At 43.6% G+C, this 19,718-nt stretch overlaps 2 protein-coding genes and 1 gene segment (V, D, J or C); 2 read left to right on the top strand and 1 right to left on the bottom strand.

Annotated features, from left to right (window-relative positions):
* Nucleotides 1-1,461: 1,461 nt before the first annotated feature.
* ttll12 (tubulin tyrosine ligase-like family, member 12) overlaps nucleotides 1,462-19,718 on the bottom strand; it is a 35,849-nt gene continuing 17,592 nt past the window's right edge. Inside the window, exons 14-16 of the mRNA XM_019875706.1 lie at nucleotides 18,699-18,926; nucleotides 3,666-3,675; nucleotides 1,462-1,473 (exon numbers count right to left, since the gene is read on the bottom strand). Coding sequence (XP_019731265.1) covers nucleotides 18,775-18,926 — 152 coding nt within the window. The 3' untranslated portion in view covers nucleotides 1,462-1,473; nucleotides 3,666-3,675; nucleotides 18,699-18,774. The remainder of the gene's footprint in view (nucleotides 1,474-3,665; nucleotides 3,676-18,698; nucleotides 18,927-19,718) is intronic.
* Nucleotides 4,286-4,806, top strand: LOC109519283 (T-cell receptor alpha chain V region HPB-MLT-like). The segment is given in 2 exon segments: nucleotides 4,286-4,370; nucleotides 4,442-4,806. Coding segments are annotated over 2 exon segments (411 nt in total).
* On the top strand, nucleotides 9,521-12,762 carry LOC109519285 (tripartite motif-containing protein 35-like). Of its 5 annotated transcripts, XR_002168917.1 has the most exons (4): nucleotides 9,671-9,857; nucleotides 10,007-10,196; nucleotides 12,432-12,551; nucleotides 12,653-12,740. XR_002168917.1 is itself a non-coding variant. In XM_019875710.1 (3 exons), exons 2-3 carry the CDS (start codon nucleotides 10,170-10,172, stop codon nucleotides 11,547-11,549), a joined length of 1,113 nt encoding a protein of 370 aa, XP_019731269.1. In that variant the 5' UTR covers nucleotides 9,681-9,857; nucleotides 10,007-10,169; the 3' UTR covers nucleotides 11,550-12,348. The 5 variants fall into 5 exon arrangements, 3 of the variants coding, with proteins under 3 accessions (XP_019731268.1, XP_019731269.1, XP_019731267.1); XR_002168916.1 differs by lacking the exon at nucleotides 12,432-12,551 and having other exon boundaries at nucleotides 12,653-12,762; XM_019875710.1 differs by lacking the exons at nucleotides 12,432-12,551; nucleotides 12,653-12,740 and adding an exon at nucleotides 10,464-12,348 and having other exon boundaries at nucleotides 9,681-9,857.

The raw sequence follows: 19,718 nt of genomic DNA, 5'->3' as shown, positions 1-19,718 counted from the left end.
TGTGGAAAGAGCAGCAAAGACACAAACGATATCATGCACAAAAAAACTCACATAGAAATAGCACAAGTCATTTTTAACTCATCATCACAAAATAAATACCGATAGGCTTGCTAAATGATGTGGGATTTTTTTTTTTTTTTTAATGTGTGAGTTGACTCTCATTCATCCAGGTCATGGCAAAAGTTGAATCGAGGCAACTGAATTCTTCTATATTGTTGATTTATTTATTTATTTGTTTGTTTTCAAAAATGGCTTTCTACTATTTGAACAATTTGTAATCATGCTGATTTGATTTCTTCTTTGTATTTTATTCATGACTTATTAGTTTCTCTGGATGTAGAATCTTGGGGGCCTCTTTTGAATCATCCAAAAAATAAGGAAGCAACAGTCTTTTAAAAAATGTTCTTTTATTGAATTTTTGTTGATTTAATGATGCATTTTATAACTCACTGACACGTAAAAAGAGACGTTCTAATGCAAGCACAGCAGCAAGAGGAAGGTGGTGGCGCTGCGCTGGCTACTCTGGTGCGCCAAACCAGAGACCCAGTGTCATGACACAGTTGATGGCGAGCGTCTTGGCGAAGACGAGGCGCAGGGTGAGGACGGCGAGGGAGAGGAGGTTCACCTTCTCGTCTGCCGGCGACATGCACATTTAGTTCAGCCCGACAGACTGTGCCTCTCACATGTTCAATACGAACCTGGCACCAATGTGTCCTGGCACTGCCCTGGTCCACTGTCACCTGAAGCGGCAAAATAAGAAGCAGACCTGAGGCAGTGACTCCATTAAGATGACTGGAGTCTTCGCCTGACCCTCCTCCCCTTCCTCGCACGTGTCGTCATGTGCAGCTGTTAGCAGTGCCACCTGGTTGTATATCGAGTCATCCGATATTCGCACGGGGCGAGACTCCTCGTATATGTGACCTTTTCCCGCCTTCTCTGTGGCATTGCGTCGGCTGAACCCGGTGGCGAGACACACCGTCAGGTTGCTGGCCTCAAATTTGTCGAAGGACGGCTCAAAGTCCTCCCCTAAAACACCAACCAGATTCTGACATTACAGGGGAAGTTGTGTCAAATGTTTTCATGACCACAATGTGGAATATGAATGACCAATTGAAGCGGCTCCCCTCACTCGTTTTAAAATCAAGGCAGTCCAAGGATTTTGTTGGAGCAGAAATTGACTCGCGAGGGTCCATGTATGAGATTGGTGCACACAAAATGCCGTGCACGTGACGTGGGCAATTGGAGAGCACCTTGCAAACCTGTTAAGCATCCATGAAGACCATCATCACGAACGACTATTTTTTTTCTGTGTTTGATACTTATTTTTAGTTTAACATCTAAATGAATATGGAAATGAAACAGCAACTTATATTTTAAGTGATGCTGTTTGATTTAAGGTGTCTATTTTAGCTTCAAAGAAATTTGCTGGTTCCTGACATGTCTAATGTTTACATTACTAATGCTTTCCAAAAGCTTTCACATTAACTTAATGACAGAACTTGTGAAAGTTTCACACAAAGCATGTAAACATGTAACAACCAAATGCCCAAATTTCATTTAATTGAGCCACCAAATAGACTTTGCTATGTTTCCACTCACCATGGCCAACATTCGATCTGGTTCCACATCCAAACATCGACTACACATTCAGACAATGTGAGGCTCAAGCAAAACCCCAAAAAATATGAACTAGCAAAGTGTCTGTTTCTGATTTTAATTAAAACAAAACTAAATAATTATCTTCCCAAAAAAAAAAATCCCACTTACAGGTTTCCACGATCAATCTGGTTCCACTTCCAAAAAATAACCTGTTCCATCCTGTCACACATTAGTTACTTCCTAAACAAGAACCTCCTGAGATCTGTTGTGAAGCTGCAAACTCAACAGGCTTCGCGGTGTAAAAAAATGCACTTGGAGAATATATTTTATCTTATTTTATCTCATCTTTTTGAGGTTATGACACAATTTGGGTTGCAATACATAAAAGCCAAACTTACGATTCTCCACAGTCAGTCTGGTACCGCTTCTGAAAAGCAATCTCTGAGCTCCTGACACACATCAGTTGGTCCCATAACAAAAACCTGAAGTGAAACTTTGACAAGAGCACAACTGGAATCCTTATGGGCTGAGGTGGTATTATGGTCATTTTCCCAGCCTGAAGGTCGTGGGTCCAATCCTCAACCCAAGTGACCATGCCCAAGTGTCCTTGAGCAAAATACCAAAGCCCCAACTTGGTCCTGATGCTGATGAGGATTGTTAAAGTGCTTTAAGTGCCTTCAAAAGCGTGATACAAGCAAAATCCCATTTGTCATTTACCTTCATGTTTCCACGCACAAATAAAATGCATTGTCAGTGTTCCCATTATCTGCTCGTTCCAGTTGCATGTATGGGAAAATTTACCAGTTGCGACACTCAAACTAGTTTCACATCAGCGGTCCGCCTCTTCGCAGCGGCATCCCTCAGGGCAACGTTCTTCGTCCACTTGACTTTCATGTCATCCATATCGACTGGACACCCTTCTCCAAGTGTCTGTGATACCTTGAAGCATGGTATTTGCATCAAAAAAGCTGGGTAAAATTTTCATCATGTTGCCATAGCACTTGAGGCAATAAAAGGAAGATTCGTGGCAGAGGCAAGCAGGTGAACCTTTCCACAAAAAACAGAGTGGAGAAAGAAAAACAAGTATTCACGGACAATGATGTCAATACAAGAGGTGGAAAATACAAGCTCCCGTATATATTAAGATCATCCTGATTTCCACTGTCATGCTTGTCCCGCCCCCGAAGACAATCTTGAAGCCTGCAGCAGCCTTCTTGCAACAACATCCACAGTGACACAAAGCTGCAACCACATTGGCCACGCCCACCATCTCTGGCTTCACTGTGCTGACATCATGTTGCCTCTGTTTTAAGTTCCGCTCAAAAGCCATTCACACCTATTTTGATGTTACCAAGTGGTCCCAAGTAATGGTACAAAGTACAGTAAAATGATACAGTATTCGACATTAACAGTGGCCCAATGGCCTCATGGTCCTGGACTAGTGTGGCACTGTTGTCGGGCCACCAACGACATTCTAAATGTGGGCTCGGTCGTCCAGTACAAATTTCATAAAAATGAAACTGAAAATCTTGCTTCTAAACAAAATATTGTTATGATTTGAAAATTGAGTTTTTAGCGGTTAGGCGAGGCAATCAAACTGTCTTGAAACCAAATGATTTTTTGGGCTCTCCGCAGTCAAATGTTGTCTTGTTTGGGGTTCACAGAGAATCTTCAGTGAAAGATTCTGTCACGTTGCGAGGTGGTGGTGGACCCCAAAAAGCAGCCAGGACGGAGGAGCAGGGTGAACTTGATGAGTTGTAGTGATAAAAACGCAGAGAAAACTAAATCCTAAACAAACAAAGTTCTAAGAACACAAGGAATCCAAAGTACCAAACCATAAACCATGACTGAAGCAAAAAAACTAACACGAACAGAACCATGACAGGACAAACAAACAGCAACAATGACCCGACACCGACACCGAGTGGTCGTGCCGAGAGTCCTTTTAAACAAACAAACTAATGACACAATGACCAACAGGTGTGCAGCTGCAGGAGGAGCCCTACAGTGCCACCTGTTGGCCACAAACAGAACCGTGACAGATTCTTTGTTCAAAAGTAGGTGACCACAAAAAAAAAAAACAAAGAAAACATATTTTGCTGCGTGCGTGCTAAATTATTTTCCACAACAATATGGATTGGCTTGAACAAGAAATAAGTTCAGAAAAAATATTTTTTATCCGGATCTGTACTTTAATCACAGTCAAACCAAGCTAATTTATTCGCGCTATTTGCTTGCCTGGCCACAAGGAGCCAGAAGAAAAAAATAAGACATAAAACAAAAAGCGCTTGCAAAGGCAAGGTACAAGAGCAAAATTAGAATACACAAACAAAATATCACAAGTCCAATAACGTTCAAACAAATGTCAAGATAGATAAAAATATAATACTGAGAACAAGAGCGACTATGAAAGGCACCGAACGGTTACAGTTTCCTGCTTTCCATCTCCCCAAGTGGCAGCTCGCCACGTGCTTGAATGTCGGCGAATATCGGAAGTGACAGGGAGCAAGTGCACCTGCATATCGAGATGATTATGTACATATTTCAGTTATTATCAGCTGTAAATGAGTCTGGTTAAAATCAAGACAAGACAGAGTTGACGTTCACGCGAACCACAGTGCGCTGCTACGCCTCACAGCAATACACGACTTCCATCGTCAATGCTTCAGAAAGGTCCCGCCCCCTCTGCAACAAGTCAGCGTTTACGCACACTGCGCGTGCAGACATGAGTCGGGCTCTTGTATGTGTGTTGACGGCTGCTTGGAGCCTGGGTAAGGTCGAATGTGAAGTCACTGCCGCTTTCCACTGACGTCTGATCGCTTTTGTTGCCTTTTTGTGACGGGAATCAGCGGCCAGACGGTGCACCAGCCAGAACGGGACATCCACACCGTGGAGGGCGCAGCAGTGACGCTGGACTGCAGCTACGACAGGGCAGGGAACAATGACTACATCTTCTGGTACAAACAAGAAGTAAACACATTGCCTGACTTCATCCTGAGCACAGATCGGTTCGGTTACGACATGATTGCGGAAAAGTACGGTGAAAGGTTTCGCTGCATCATGGATGCCAGCGCTCGGCAAGCTCCCCTGCATATGGAACGCGTGAAGCCCAGCGACTCGGGAGTCTTCTACTGCGCCCTGTGGCCCACGCTGACACATCCACTAGCGTGGCTGCACAAAAACACATGCACACGCCTCATTTCATAAGTGACATTGGGGGCGTGGCCTCAGAGTAGATGGGTGTCACTGTAGCAGAGGTGCAACTCAGTGTGACAACGGGCTGCTACCGTGCTCGATGATGCTTTTGTATTGACTCGTTTTTTACTTCACTCTGCTCTGTAGTAGGTCTCATACTGTGTGTGCTCTTTAGTTTGTTTCATCCGATACCACATGTAGTTTTCTTCTGGTATTATCCAATTTCTTCTCTTCATTTCTCTCCTCAAGTTATTTTGACAGTGCAGCTCAGACGTCAATTCGGAGGCCAGCGACAGCTGACGCTGCTCACCAGTGTAATGACAGCCTCCTTGGCAAATGTGGCAGGCTAAGCTGCAATAAAATGACAAAAGTAGCAAAACAACATCAAACTCCATCTACATATTGCACATGACCACTCCAAATGCAGAGTACAATCCACATGAATCCCACAGGCCGCTGTCACAGACTGAGTGCCACTGTTGTATAATCACGTGACCACAATGAGCCAATCGAATAGCTTGTTTTCTTGATCGGAATCTGATGTATTTGAATTTCGTCCGTATTAAAATAGAAGCACCAAAAGTAAAATACAGCATTATTCCCTTAGTAGTCAGGAAAGACTCTAATAACAGTTGGAATTTTGATTTTTATTCCTAAAATTGAAATAGTCCATATCATGAGACAAAAAAAAAAAAAAAATGGCCGGTAAATTTGTTTTGGATTCCCGACAAATTTTCTGGTCCGTGTCTCCCGTTTTGTTTTGTTTTTTTAAAAAGCGAACAGATTGCATCTGCGACCGTGTGCATCCTGACGACACTGAAGGGCATTACAATACCGTAATATCTGTTTCTTGTTATTTGTGTATTTGAGGGCTGGGTGAGTTGAGTCGGGGGTGACGTCATACAGAGGAGATGAGCCAGGTTGAGGAGTCACTGAGTGTGGAGCGCATGGGCGTGAGCTGTTGCCAGCAGTAGTTTGCAAACAACAGGGACGTCATGAAGATGCGCACACATCTCGGAGGCAAAAACACTCGCGGGTGAACAGAGTCTGCTCACGCACCGCTGCCTGTATTTGATAAATAACCCTCGCGCTTTCACACACGAGACTCTCAAAGCCTACAAGAGTCTTGATGCTTATAATTATGTGATAGGTGGCGATGTTTACTCAATTCTTTTTCATCGAACTGCCTCGTCAAAGACAGGGACAAAAGTCTCAGTATTATCATGCATGGGTATGTGTGAATAAGAAGACTGGCTCCATAGTGACCGCGAACTGCACATGCATGGCAGGGTAAGTAGGTGTCTTCAATTTTCAATTATGGACAATCTCATTCATTTATCAAACTAATAAATGCTGAGAGGATAATCTAGCAAATAACCATGCAGTAGTTAACTGTACCTAATATTTGTGTGTGACAAATGATAATGAGTTTAATTGTTGTGCCAGTTTGATGTAACATGTAGAATCGTTGAAGTTTAAAGAGATATAAGATTAAGCACAACTTTCATATAGATTCTACATATTTGCGACTTTGTCTCAATAAAATCACAAATAATGTTCAACAGTTTTCTATTCAGTTTGAATTAGTAGTCTTTTTGTTTCAGCGTTGGTTCATGTTGCAGCAGCAATCATGTTGAAGGTGGACATGGCAGTGAGACTGGGCCTTTCCGCTTCAGCCTGCACGTCACGATCCTGTGCATGGAATGATATGTCCAGAAAGAAAGTGGAACCAGTACGTGTGTGTGTGATATCAATTTGAAGAAAGTTAAGAGAACTGGTAAAATCTCATGTGCAATGTCATTCAGCAGGATATCCAAAGACAGCTTAAGCAGGTTATCCAAAGACAGCATTGTGGTAACTCGGGGTGAATCACATAATGAAGCAAAGATGGCTAGATAATTTGCTGAAAATAGATTGCAATTGCAATATCCAAATTCAACCAAATGTGAATAATGATACACACATATGAAACAGGCATTTGTACTCAACATGTTAAATGTAGCATGTTTCAAATGCTTTTATTCATAATTATATATTTGATTTCATATTTAGGGATAACCGACGAACACATAAACTTGCTGAGATCAATTACATCAAAAGCATCAGTTCTCACAAGCATTTATTCACACGAGGACTCCACAGACAGAAACGCTGCTTCAGAGTGCGAGGGCTGTCTTCTTGAGCCCATTCCAACTTTGGATGAAGAGTCAGCATGTGATCTCATACCTGAAGAACTTTCATCAAAAGTTGATCAGACATTGCTCTGTTGTGATGGAGGCAGCTGCACAATCAACAGGTACAGGTTGATCATCTGTAAAATAAATCATATCACATACATATATATACATTTTTTACCTGTGGGCTTTTTTGTTTTGTTTTGTGATTACCAAATGAGTGGACATTATTTTTCAGACGACTTACAAGTGACTTGTAAATGAAGGCTCACTAAATTTCACTCATGCTATGCTTATATATATTTTTTTTACTTTATATTATTTTCACTCATTTGTTCCTTTCACTCACTGAACATTATTCTGGGCTTTCACAACATAGAATATAATTTGAAATGGGAGATCTAACTCCCAAGTACTTACCAGATATGAAGTGAGCACTGCAAAGACGAGCATTCTGAATTTCCTTCTCACTCCAATTCTCACGTCATAAAGCTTGTAACCATAACTTTTGCCATTTTTTTCTGAAAGGGGTGTTTACCAGCAGGAATTCGAGAAAAGACTAGATCTCTTTCTTAGTGCTCTTTCTATTCTGACAACCCACGGCACAGCATGAGGACGCCATTATTCACACGATTTTGTGACACTGAAAGTGTCCCTCGGTGTGAGTGTGAGCGTGGATGATTCTTCATCTGTGTGTGCCCTGCGATTAGCTGGCAACCAGTTCAGGATGTTACCCGCCAACGGCCCAAAGATGGCTGGGATAGGCTCCAGCATGCCTGTGAGATTAATGTGGCTAGTACTATGCATTTGGATTGTACATCATTTTATTGTAGCTTAACCTGCCACATTTGCCACGCATGGTTGTGGAATGTGGGAGGAACTGGAGGAGAATATGCAAGAGCTCCACACAGGGAGGCAGAGCCGGAATCGAATCCATGACCTCTGCACTGTGAGGTTGACGCGCTAACCACTGGGCCGCCTGTGGACAAAATATTGCAAACTCAGTGATTGAATGAATTCAAGTGTAGTGAGCCTCAAGTCATTATTTTGTGCGTGTTGAGTTAATTCGCTTTTCTAAATTAGTCGAATGAATATTTTACGTTTTGTTCGACTTTTTTAAAGTTCATTGTGGAAATCGCTCATGTTTACGTTGTACTGTACCATCTTTCAATCAAAAGAATGCTATTTGCTCACGTAGATGACACTCAGCCCCATTTTGCTGTCAGTCTACAGGGAATAAACTGCTGTCACTAAAACCTTGGTCAGCTCCTGTGATTTTATTTCTGTGAAGAAATCACTGATGTCACACATACATTGGCCTGTTGTATTTGTAAATTAGTGACCACATATTGTGAGCAAAAAAAAAGGAAAGTGTTTTTAGTTTATTTTGGTGGTTGGGCATTTGTGACCCAAGTTTATTTTGTCGCCCAAGCGGGAATGCTGCTCATATACCCTCACCGGCCATTTTATTAGGTACACCATGCTAGTAACGGGTTGGACCCCCTTTTGCCTTCAGAACTGCCTCAATTCTTTGTGGCATAGATTCAACAAGGTGCTGGAAGCATTCCTTAGAGAGTTTGGTCCATATTAACATGATGGCATCACGCAGTTGGCGCAGATTTGTCGGCTGCACATCCATGATGCGAATCTCCCGTTCCACCACATCCCAAAAATGCTCTATTGGATTGAGATCTGGTGACTGTGGAGGCCATTTGAGTACAGTGAACTCATTGTCATGTTCAACAAACTAGTCTGAGATGATTCCAGCTTTATGACATGGCGCATTATCCTGCTGAAAGTAGCCATCAGAAGTTGGGTACATTGTGGTCATAAAGGGATGGACATGGTCAGCAACAATACTCAGGTAGGCTGTGGCGTTGCAACGATGCTCAATTGCTATCAAGGCGCCCAAAGAGTGCCAAGAAAATATTCCCCACACCATTACACCACCACCACCAGCCTGAACCGTTGATACAAGGCAGGATGGATCCATGCTTTCATGTTGTTGACGCCAAATTCTGACCCTAACATCCGAATGTCGCAGCAGAAATCGAGATTCATCAGACCAGGCAACGTTTTTCCAATCTTCTATTGTCCAATTTCGATGAGCTTGTGTAAATTGTAGCCTCAGCTTCCTGTTCTTAGCTGAAAGGAGTGGCACCCGGCGTGGTCTTCTGCTGCTGTAGCCCATCTGCCTCAAAGTTCGACGTACTGTGTGTTCAGAGATGCTCTTCTGCCTCCCTTGGTTCTAACGGGTGGTTATTTGAGTCACTGTTGCCTTTCTATCACTCACTGCTCTGTTCTCTGTGCCATTATTTTTCGACAACACAAGTTGTTTTTTTTTTTTTTTTGGAGGGGTGGGGCTGCTGATGCGTTCACATTATTTCTGTCAAATTATTTTTCTTCCTCGCTTCCTCAGCTCCAAATATTGGAAGCAAAATGCGAAAAAATAAAATAAAATTAAAAATTCTTGCCGTCCCAGAGCGGATCTTCAGCAAGTTGCAGTAAGTAAAAAGGCAAAAGTAATTGAGGTCAACATTTGTGTTCATTTTATCATATGTCATTCATTTTAGTTCATCATTTGTTTTGCTATTTTTGGAGTGTGGTGAAGCGAGTTTGGCAGGTTCGTTGTTTCACTGAGCTCATTGTGGGGTTTTTTTCTTCGCTACCTGCACATTGAATACACAGCAGGACAGGTAAGCTGCCATCTCCTTACAAGCCCTTTTTATCCTCTTTTTCTTTTCTGAGCAAGTTAGCTTTTAAGACTGCATTTTGCTTTTTGTTTTCGAGTCGGGGAAACTTTGTTGCAGTGTTTTTTGGTGCTTGAATCCTAATTTGATTTTTGCTCGGTGTGACTTGTTGGATTGGAATGTTTTTGTGCGCATGCATGTGATTGTGTGTGTGTGTGTGTGTGTGTGTGTGTGTGTGTGTGTGTGTGTGTGTGTGTGTGTGTGTGTGTGTGTGTGTGTGTGTGTGTGTGTGTGTGTGTGTGTGTGTGTGCGTGCGCGAGTGATAAACCACTTTTTGTGTGATCCCAGATAACGGCGTGCTTTTAGCAGCCGTCAAGTCAGAAAACGAAAACCAGGAAGTCCACTTGGCGACAAACGATTCCTTCACTCATGACTGTGGCCAACGCACAGCAGCTCTCCTGACAGCCAAAGCTGCAAGCTTACAGACTGTTTGTGTGTCTTCGCGAGGACCATGGCGAGAAGAGTTGCGGACTACCTAGTATGTCCGACCTGTTTGGAAATCTTTACAGATCCTGTCGTACTGCCTTGTAGTCACAGCTTCTGCCGCGCGTGTGTGCAGCAGTGGTGGGAGCGAAAGGGACATCAGTCATGTCCAGTCTGTAGAACTGAGTTTAGTTTGACGGATGTCCCTTTAAACTTGGCCCTGAGGAATGTGTGTGAGGCCTTTTCAAAAGCCTCAGTGGAGGCGGAAGACGTCTGCAGCTTGCACAAGGAGATACTGAAACTCTTCTGTTTGGACCACCAGGAGCTTGTTTGCCTCGTCTGCAGAGATGCAGAAAAACACGCCGGACACACGTTCCGTCCCCTCGATGAAGTTGTCAAAAGTAACAAAGAGAAACTCCGGGAAGGTCTGCAGGGTGCAAAGGAAAGACTGGAAGATTTGAACGAGATCCGAGACGACTGCAATGAACAAGCGGCATACATCAAGATCCAGACACAGCGGGTGGAAAGCAAGATTAAGAAGGATTTCGAGGAGCTTCATCGCTTCCTGTGGGTCGAGGAGGAGGCCAGGTTGTCTGCTGTGAGGGACGAGGAGCAGAAGAAGAGTTGGAGGATGAAGGAGAAGATCGAGGCTCTCGACACAGACATGGCCGCTCTCTCAGAGGCGATCAGAAGCGCAGAGGAGCAGCTGACTTCTGACCCCCTTTCCTTGATGAAAAACTTCCAGACTGCAATGACCAAAATCCAGAACCTGCCCAACAAGCCTGAGCTGCTCCCAGGAGCTCTGCTGGATGAAGCCAAACACGTGGGCAACCTCAAGTTCAATGCGTGGGAACGAATGAAGGACATGGTCTCCTACAGTCCCGTCATCCTGGACCCAAACACGGCCGATGCGGAACTCAGTCTGTCGGAAGATCTGACCAGCTTGAGTTTTGGGAAAAGACATTTGCGTCCAAAGAATCCTGAGAGGTTTGACTGGTACAAGGTGCGCGGTTCTGCTTTGGCATCAGGAACGCATACTTGGGATGTTGAGGTTGGAGAAAGCACTTATTGGAGACTGGGGGTGGCGTGGGGGGACCCTTGTTTGCCAAATTTTATGGCCGCATATGGCATTGGCTTGTTTGGTGGAGAGTACAAAGGGTTTGCAGACGTATCCGGAGCCTACATTCCATCGGTGAAGCCACAGAGGATCCGAGTTCAAGTGGACACTCACGAAAGATCAATTTCCTTCTCCGAATCTCTTACAAACACTCAGTTAGGCAAAACCAATCCTTCCGCTTGGTCACATTTGTCTGACAACATGAATTTGTTTCCTTTCTTTTGGACCAGGAGTCAAATTCCTCTGCGAATAATTCCGCTCGCACCTCGCGTTACGACTCAAAGTCAGTGATGCCGTCGGAGATGTTTTGCTCCCACATTGGAAGTCTGATCTGTTGTTTTGAGATCTTTTCTTTTTTCCCTCTCTCCAAAGGATCGTTGACATGGATTGATTTCTTAAAAAAAAGAAAGATTATTGATAAACAATGCGGAAGGTAGAATTCAATCTGTGCAAAATGTCATGATGTCGTTTGCCAAAATGTATTAAAGAAATGGAGTGCAATCTCGAGTGACAGATGCTCCTTTTCGCCGACAATTCTGAGTTTTGGCCGTAATTTTCATCGAAGAATGACCACTATTTCTGGACTACTTTTGATACAGCGGCGGTCTTGGCACGGACGAGTGGTTGGATATATTCCACTGTGTAACCATCATTGGCAATGGTGAATCTGAAAATTACTTGTTACATTCCTACCGTGCCTGAAGGCGGGAGCTGTTGCATATGTGGGTGAAACTCCGACCTCTGCATTCATGATAATTCAATCACAAATCGCTGTGACGTTTGATGAAAAAAAAAATATATACTGTATATATTTAGTGTGTATGTTATTAAAATGGAGCATGATTTTTATTGAGAGAATGAACAGAACGGAATCAGGTCACATAGCAATTTCTGCCAATACATTAGGATTTTCAATTTCCTCAACATCTGTCGATAGATTTCTTGTCACAGTGTTGTGACATCAGCAAAAGACCACATTGTGATTTTGAGGGAAACTTGTCATTGCCTGTTTGTGTACCAGAGGAAGCCTGCTTTTCCCCCTCCACCACTGGCCGCTTCTCAGCCAGTATTCTCAAAAAGAAGACGCAGACGACAAAAGATGACGTTTAGATGAGACACAAGAACCACAGTGCGCTGCTGCGACTCAGGGGGTCACTCTTCCTCTTCTCACAGTGGCGCCAGGCTTTCAATGTGCAGGTGTGATGTCACTGCCTCAGGAAATGAAGGCCCCGCCTCCTCAGCCAGAAGTCAGCGTTCATACAGACTGCGGGTGCAGACATGAGTCAGGCGCTTGTATGTGTGCTGATGGCTGCTTGGAGTCTTGGTAAGGTAATCTGCGGTCAATGGGACCTTCAACTGACGTCTCCACCGCATTTGTTCCCTTTTTGTGACAGGAAGCAGCGGCCAGACCGTGCACCAGCCCAAAGTGGACGTCCACACTGTGGAGGGTGAAACAGTGACGCTGGACTGCAGCTATGTCACATCGGTGAGCAACGACTATATCTTCTGGTACAAACAAGAAGCCAACGCAGCACCTGAGTTCATCCTGAGCCGATTTAAGATCGGTCAAGGCAAGACGGCAGGAAAGTACTCTGACAGGTATAGCTGCAGCATGGACGCCAGTGCTCGGCAAGCTCCTCTGCGTATCGAGCGTGTGAAGCCCAGCGACTCGGGAGTCTTCTACTGCGCCTTGCAGCCCACGCTGACACATCCACTGGCGTGCCTGCACAAAAACTCTTGCAACCGCCTCATCTCGTCACATACATCGGGGGTGTGGCCTCACAGGAAGAGATGGGTCACACTGTTGCAGAGCTGGAACTCAGCCTGACAACAGGCTGTTTTCGTGCTCAAAATGATCTTGTCTTGTCCCGTTGTGGCCCAGCGGGCCTAAAAATGTACTTTGTAACTCACTGATTTTTCGATTTTTCTTGTCTTGTCATGAGTCTCAGATGTGCTCCTTTGCTAATCTGATTTGAGACTCCATATGGATTCCTTCTTGTATTTCAATGTCCTCTCCTTCTTTCTGATCTGAAGTTAGGTCTGTCCAAAATGGGACAAATTTGTGTTGGGAATACTCCTTCAAAATTCGGGAAGAGGTCACATGTTTCATTAAACAAATGAAACACTGGGATTTTTACTGCAAATGCTTGGATGAATGGATGGATGGAAGGATGTGAAGGAGAATGCAATAGGCCTGTTTATAGATTTCAGAAAAAATTTTGATGTCATGTCTTTGAACTACCATAATAAGAGAAATATGTGATCAGGCAGATAGGGTTGAATTGAGTAAAAAGCTACAGTGAAAATAGCAGTTTGTACAATCCATTGTATTGAAATGACCACTTGCAGATATTGCATGTGGGGTACCGCAAGGGTCAATTTTAAGTCCGGAATTATTCATCACATATGTGACTTTTTTTTTCCTGATGAGGGAGAAGAGGGAGAGGTAATTTTAAACAACCTGGCTTTCGTGCGAAATCGGAATGCTGGTATACTGTCGAACCGTTTTTGGACTGAAAATGTGGAATAATTTATCAAAGGACATGAAAGAAAGTAAAGTTAAAAAAATGACCTTTTTGAAAAGTAAAGATTTTTGTCAGATCTGAATTTCTTGGTTCTGTAAAAGACAAAAGTTAATACCAGAGTACCTGGAGAAAATCCACGCAGGCACATGGAGAACACGGAGAGACTAGTTTGCATGCTGGCCTCACAGTGCAGAGGTGCAAGGTTCAATTCCGGCTCCAGCCTTCCTGTGTGGATATTGCATGTTCTCTCCGTGCCTGCGTGGATTTTTTCCGGGTACAGTTTCCTCCCACATTCCAAAAACATGCATGGCAGGTTAATGGAACACTCTAAATTATCCTGAGGTGTGAGTGTGAGCACGGATGTTTGTTCGTCTTTGTGTACCCTGCTGTTCAGGGTGTCCCCCACCTACTGCCCAAAGACAGCTGGGATAGACCCCAGCATGCACCGCGACCCTTGTGAGGATAAGCGGATTAGAAAATGGATGGGTGGATATCCAATAGGCGTCACAAACAACCTTCATTCAACATGTTAGACAAAGGATCAGCAAGGGAACCTGCTGTGAATGAACGTGCAAGTGCGTCGTTTGCCACTGTTCCTTGAATCGTTCACTTGAAACGGACATGAAAACTTGGAATCAGTATTTTAGGCATTATATCAGAATGAGATCAGGGGAACTCCAGTTGTTTCAGCCTTTGAAGGAGGTGGTGTGACCTGTTTTACCGGAACCGAAATGCTGTCATCTGTGACACAGGTGCCAAGGTGACCACTTCCTGTGTAAACAGCAGCAAAACCAAAGACAGTGCAACAGATGCACGCACACATTGCAAAGTAGTAGACCTTTGCTTCTTTGCTCTTAAACAAACGCTCATTGTGATGCGCACACACACATATTAACGTGCATGTATCACGCGTTTTGTTGGGCGCTAACATGACACTACAAAAACAACTTCGTTTTTGGCGTCCCCTTTCACCATTGTAAACAGAAATGAATCACCTTTATTCGTTTTCTATTAGTTTTATTTCAAAGTATTTCGAAGCATGGTTGCCCCTTTCTCAACACCACTACAGTAATTAACCAACCAAACTTGTTTATATTGTCAGATTTTTCAAATTGATTTAGTGATCGATTTGGTCGCTCATTGACATGAAGACAGCATGCAAGTTCAAACACAAACAAACAAATCCATCAAAACTAATTGCGGCTGTTACTCCTCCATTTAGGTATTTGAAAACAGGAAGGTGGTGAGAATGCCGCGTGAGCTACTCTGATGCGCCGAACCACAGGCCCAGCGTCATGACACAGTTGATGGCGAGCGTCTTGGCGAAGATGAGGCGCAGGGTGAGGACGATGAGGGACAGGAGGTTCACCTTCTCGTCTGCCGGCGACATGCACATTTAACTGGGCCCGACAGACTGCGCCTCTCTCATGTTCGATACTAACCTGGCACCAAAGCGTCCTGGCACCACCCCGGTCCAGTTTCACCTGTGGCGACCAAACAAGCAGACATGAGGCGGTGACTCCATTAAGATGACTGGAACCTCACCTGACCTTCCTCACCTTTCTCGCACGTGTCGTCATGTTCGGCTGTTATCAGTGCCACCTGGTTGTAGAGCGAGCCGTCGGATATTTGCACGGCGCGAGACTCTTCGAACATGTGCCCTTTTCCCGCCCTCTCCGTGGCGTTGTGTCGGCTGAAGCCGGTGGCGAGACACGCCGTCAGGTCGCTGGCCTCAAGTTTGTAGAAAGATGGCTCAAAGTCCTCCCCTAAAGCAACACCAAATAGGACTCACCATAGCCGCATGTTATGCAGAGTGGGCTTGGTGCGTGGGAATCTCCCGTGGAGATAAATCCGTATCTAAAGTAGGACTCTGATCCTGCCTTTTTAAACGTAGCCTTATTTTTCTTGGAAGTCGAAGGCTCCTCTTCTGTCTTCTGGCTGGGCCTTTTTCCCTTCCCTCAAGAACCTTCCAAAGATGTTTGTAATTTTACTAATTTTGCTAGCTCTTGGGTTTCATTTCAGTGGTAACCTATCACGTGACCGAGAAGCGCTCCCTTCACTTGAGTGAAGAGTGGCATACTGTAGACCAGGGGTAGGGAACTCCAGTTCCTCGAGAGCCATATCCTGGCTGTTTTAGATCCCTCTTGACCTCTCTCAACACAGCTGATTCGAATGATCAGTTCATCAGCAAGCTCTGTAGAGGCCTAAAACGATCATGAACAATGAATGAATCAGGTGTGTTGGAGTAGGGAGGGATCGAAAACAGGCCGGATATGGCTCTCGAGGAACCGGAGTTCCCTACCCCTGCTGTAGATGGATGTAACACAGGATCCGGCTATTTTTCAAAATAAAACACCTTTCAAAGTCCAAAATAAATAAAACGGAAGGAATGTAAGTAGTTTATTCTTTCTGTGCGGCCCGGTACCAAATGAGCCGCGGGCCGGCACCGGTGTAGTCCCCACGGAGGTTAGGGACTAATTCTAAGTCATTAAGTTTTCAAGAGCTCTCTGGTTCGCCGAAAAGCTGACGCTGAGCGAAGTTTCTTCCTTACCACTGCGATTCAGTCTCTTCCCACAAAAAAGAGACGTCTCGCATAGCACCAAGACACAGCCAAAGTTGTCCTTAATGATTTATCCGACTTAACAGCAGTCAGATTTTCTCCAAGTCAAACAACAAAATAACTGTTTTGTATTTTACCCTCTCCCCTGCCCCCATTTTGTTGCTATGCTCTCATTTCATTTTGTTAAATATGATGAAATTTTTCTTTGTTTTGTGACGGTCGATGGTGCATGTCACGTGACCACAATCAGGGACTTGCCCACAGGTGCGCAGTGTCTCTAATTAATAAAAACAGGTGAGCCGGATGCCCACTCCACACGGAGCAACTTGTGTCGAAATAAAACTTTGCTGACACCTTTCCAATGTTTTCATTGCACGGTGTGATTTGAGTTGTGCAGCATGAAAGTTTTTTGGAGCTTCCAAAAAACAGTCTTTCTCAACGAGAACCGAACTAACTTCTCGAAGAACCCGGGAAAAAAAAGTGTTGCGTTCTTACAAAAACAAATAATTATACAAATGAAAGAGCTCGAAACCTCGTCTGCAAACACTTCGACTTGTGGTTCTCACTCAAGTTGCCGTGAATAATATTCTACGTTTTGTATCTACATGCCAGGTTTTAATTTCCCATGTTGGATTTTCTTCAAATTAAATAAAGAAATGTATTCGGCAATAGAACAATATAACAGCATATTTTTAAACTTCTACATTTTTCACTGAGTGATGCAGGTCTGGCTTGAACTGTACTAAAATAACAAGAACACCAAACATTTAAGTTGATGCCACATGCAAAACACAGTCCCTTCATGATCTGACTTGTGGCAAAAGCATCTGCCATGCTATCAAATTGAGCGCACACTCACTCTGGTTCCACCTCCAAACATCAAGTATGCCTTTTAATGATGACAAAGCAATTGTCTTATTAAAAATATTTGTTTTCACTTCCAGGCCTCCACTGGCACTCTGGTCCCACTTCCAAAAATTAACCTGTTGTAATTGCGGGTCACACGTCAGTTGTTTCCTTTCCACAAACCTCCTTTTGCATAATCTTTGTCTAGTGTGTCATATGGGCTGGGGGTCCAATCCTGAGTCTCTAAGCCCGAGTGTCCTTTGAGCAAGATAACCCCACGATTGCTCCTGCATCGTCAGCAGGTGAATGAGTACAGTGTGTGAAAGCACCTTCAGTGCATTGAAGGTGGAATTTGGGCTATACAAGCATATCCCTCCACAATAATAATTACAGTAAAATGAGTAATATAAATTATATCATCCGTGCACCAATTGAGTTCTATTTCCAGGTGCTGCACTCAATCTAAAATTCATTTGCAGCTTTCCCCCTCCCCCCTTAGATGTCAGCCGTCCTAACAGCGGAGTTCCTCAGGGCACCATTCCTCATCCCGCTTGACTTGCATGACGTCCAAGTCGAGTGGACACCCCTTTCCCGCGTGCGTATGATACCATGAAAGCTTGGTAGATTTTCGTCAACACACTCAATGTAGTGCAATGGCACTGAGGTGTTAGCAGGAAAACGCGCGACACAAGAAAGCAGCTCAATCATCCAAGAATAAGAATGGAGCGACGAAAGAAAGGATAGTTCATTTGTTCGCAGGCAATGACGTTAGCATAAGTGATGGAAAATACGAGCAACAGTATATACAAAAAGAACCTACTGTTTTCCACCGTCACGCTTGTCCCACCCCCGAAGATGATCTTGTAGCCCACAGCAGCATCCACACAACAACACACACTGTGACACAAACCTAAAACCTCACTGGCCACGCCCACCATCCCTGGCCTCATTATTTTCTTCAACTTATGGCACCATGTTGGCTCTGTGCCAAGTTGCAGTTCAAAGCCACTTGCAGCTCTAGTTTCAGGTCACCAGGTGGCAGTAAGTTCGTGCTGAAATATCAAGCAGACCTTGTTTTTTTTCTCTTGAGGAGTGGTAGGAATGGCTTACCAATACTGGTGATGTTCAATCAAAATAGATAATGGCGTCTTGAAAAAGGTACAGGGTGCGACATTAATGTTGGCATGTTGGCCTTGTACAGTATGATGCGTGGCCGGCAGGTCTGATACAATTTTTTACAAATAAATATGAAAGAAAAAAAGAATGGAGTCTGTGTCTGTATTTTACTATGCTGAAAAACATAACAGTAAAGCTTCCTGAAAACACTGATCAGAGCATCAACCTTAAAACAGAATGAGTCATTCATAACATTTCACCTGTCACTCTCTGAATCTGTGGTTGCGCATGGTGTGCATGTACATCTTGATCAAATTCACAAAGATTAACTTGAGAAGCACAAATGAAATACCCATAGTTTTTTTTGACAACTTCATCTGTATTTTTACTTCCCAAACTTTCTCCAGCTTTACAAACAAAGGAAGTCGGTGGAGAAGGAAAAATATTGCCTATCAGGTGTACAATGTGATCATGCAATCTGTGTGACAGGGCAATCTTCAGGCCGGTCCAAGAAGAGCGTCTGGAACATGTGATTGTAAAAATCTGGGTGGTAGAGGCATGCCCGGGTGCAGTCGGGGCTGAAGTTGAACTCAAGAATTTGAGGAATCATGACACGCTGACCTGCCACGATTTCAAAACAAGACAAGTATTTGTTTCACAATGTTGCACGTACTTTTCTCTCACTGGATTTAGATGTCATCATAAAAACAACAAGCGGGAAGAACAAATCCAGTCATTTGGCTTATCTTTTGGATCGTACGAATGCATTTAACGATGAAACTTCTCAAAGGTGGTCATGAAATAAAAGCAATTTGTGACTCAGTATGAGCAAACAGCACCTAAAAGCATTCCATTTTCTCAAAAGCTGACAGTCGTGCCTTATAATCCGATGCATTTTATATATGGAGCAATATTCTGATTTTGTAGACATAGTATTTGAAATGTTTTGGAAAGCGCTTTATTGCAGCTGCAGTGGTTGTGAAAGCGCTATTATAAATAAAGCTGGATTATAATCCATTCCCTTTACCTTAGTTCCATCTATGCATAACGCCACTACAGTCAGGGATATACCTGTATATATATATATATATATATATATATATATATATATATATATATATATATATATATATATATATATATATATATATATATATATATATATATATATATATATATATATATATATATCGCACTGAGGGCGATCACCGTAACGATCACGGAAACCAATGAGCTGATATACGCTTCAGCATCAGTGATCCTAGACATGCATGCTTGGCTATAATAGCAACCATGGAAGCCATGAGATATGTTACCCACCATGGAAAAGACGGTTGGAGGCTAAGATCAAGGCGGCTCGGAAAGATGTGAGTCAATTGACGGAGGCCCAGAGAGGTGTGATGAACAGGCTGG

Source organism: Hippocampus comes, unplaced genomic scaffold (assembly GCF_001891065.2).
Source record: "Hippocampus comes isolate QL1 unplaced genomic scaffold, H_comes_QL1_v1.1 scaffold334, whole genome shotgun sequence".
Lineage (NCBI taxonomy): Eukaryota > Metazoa > Chordata > Actinopteri > Syngnathiformes > Syngnathidae > Hippocampus > Hippocampus comes.
Note: the sequence above shows the minus strand (reverse complement) of the source record. Positions and strands in the feature narration are given on the sequence as shown.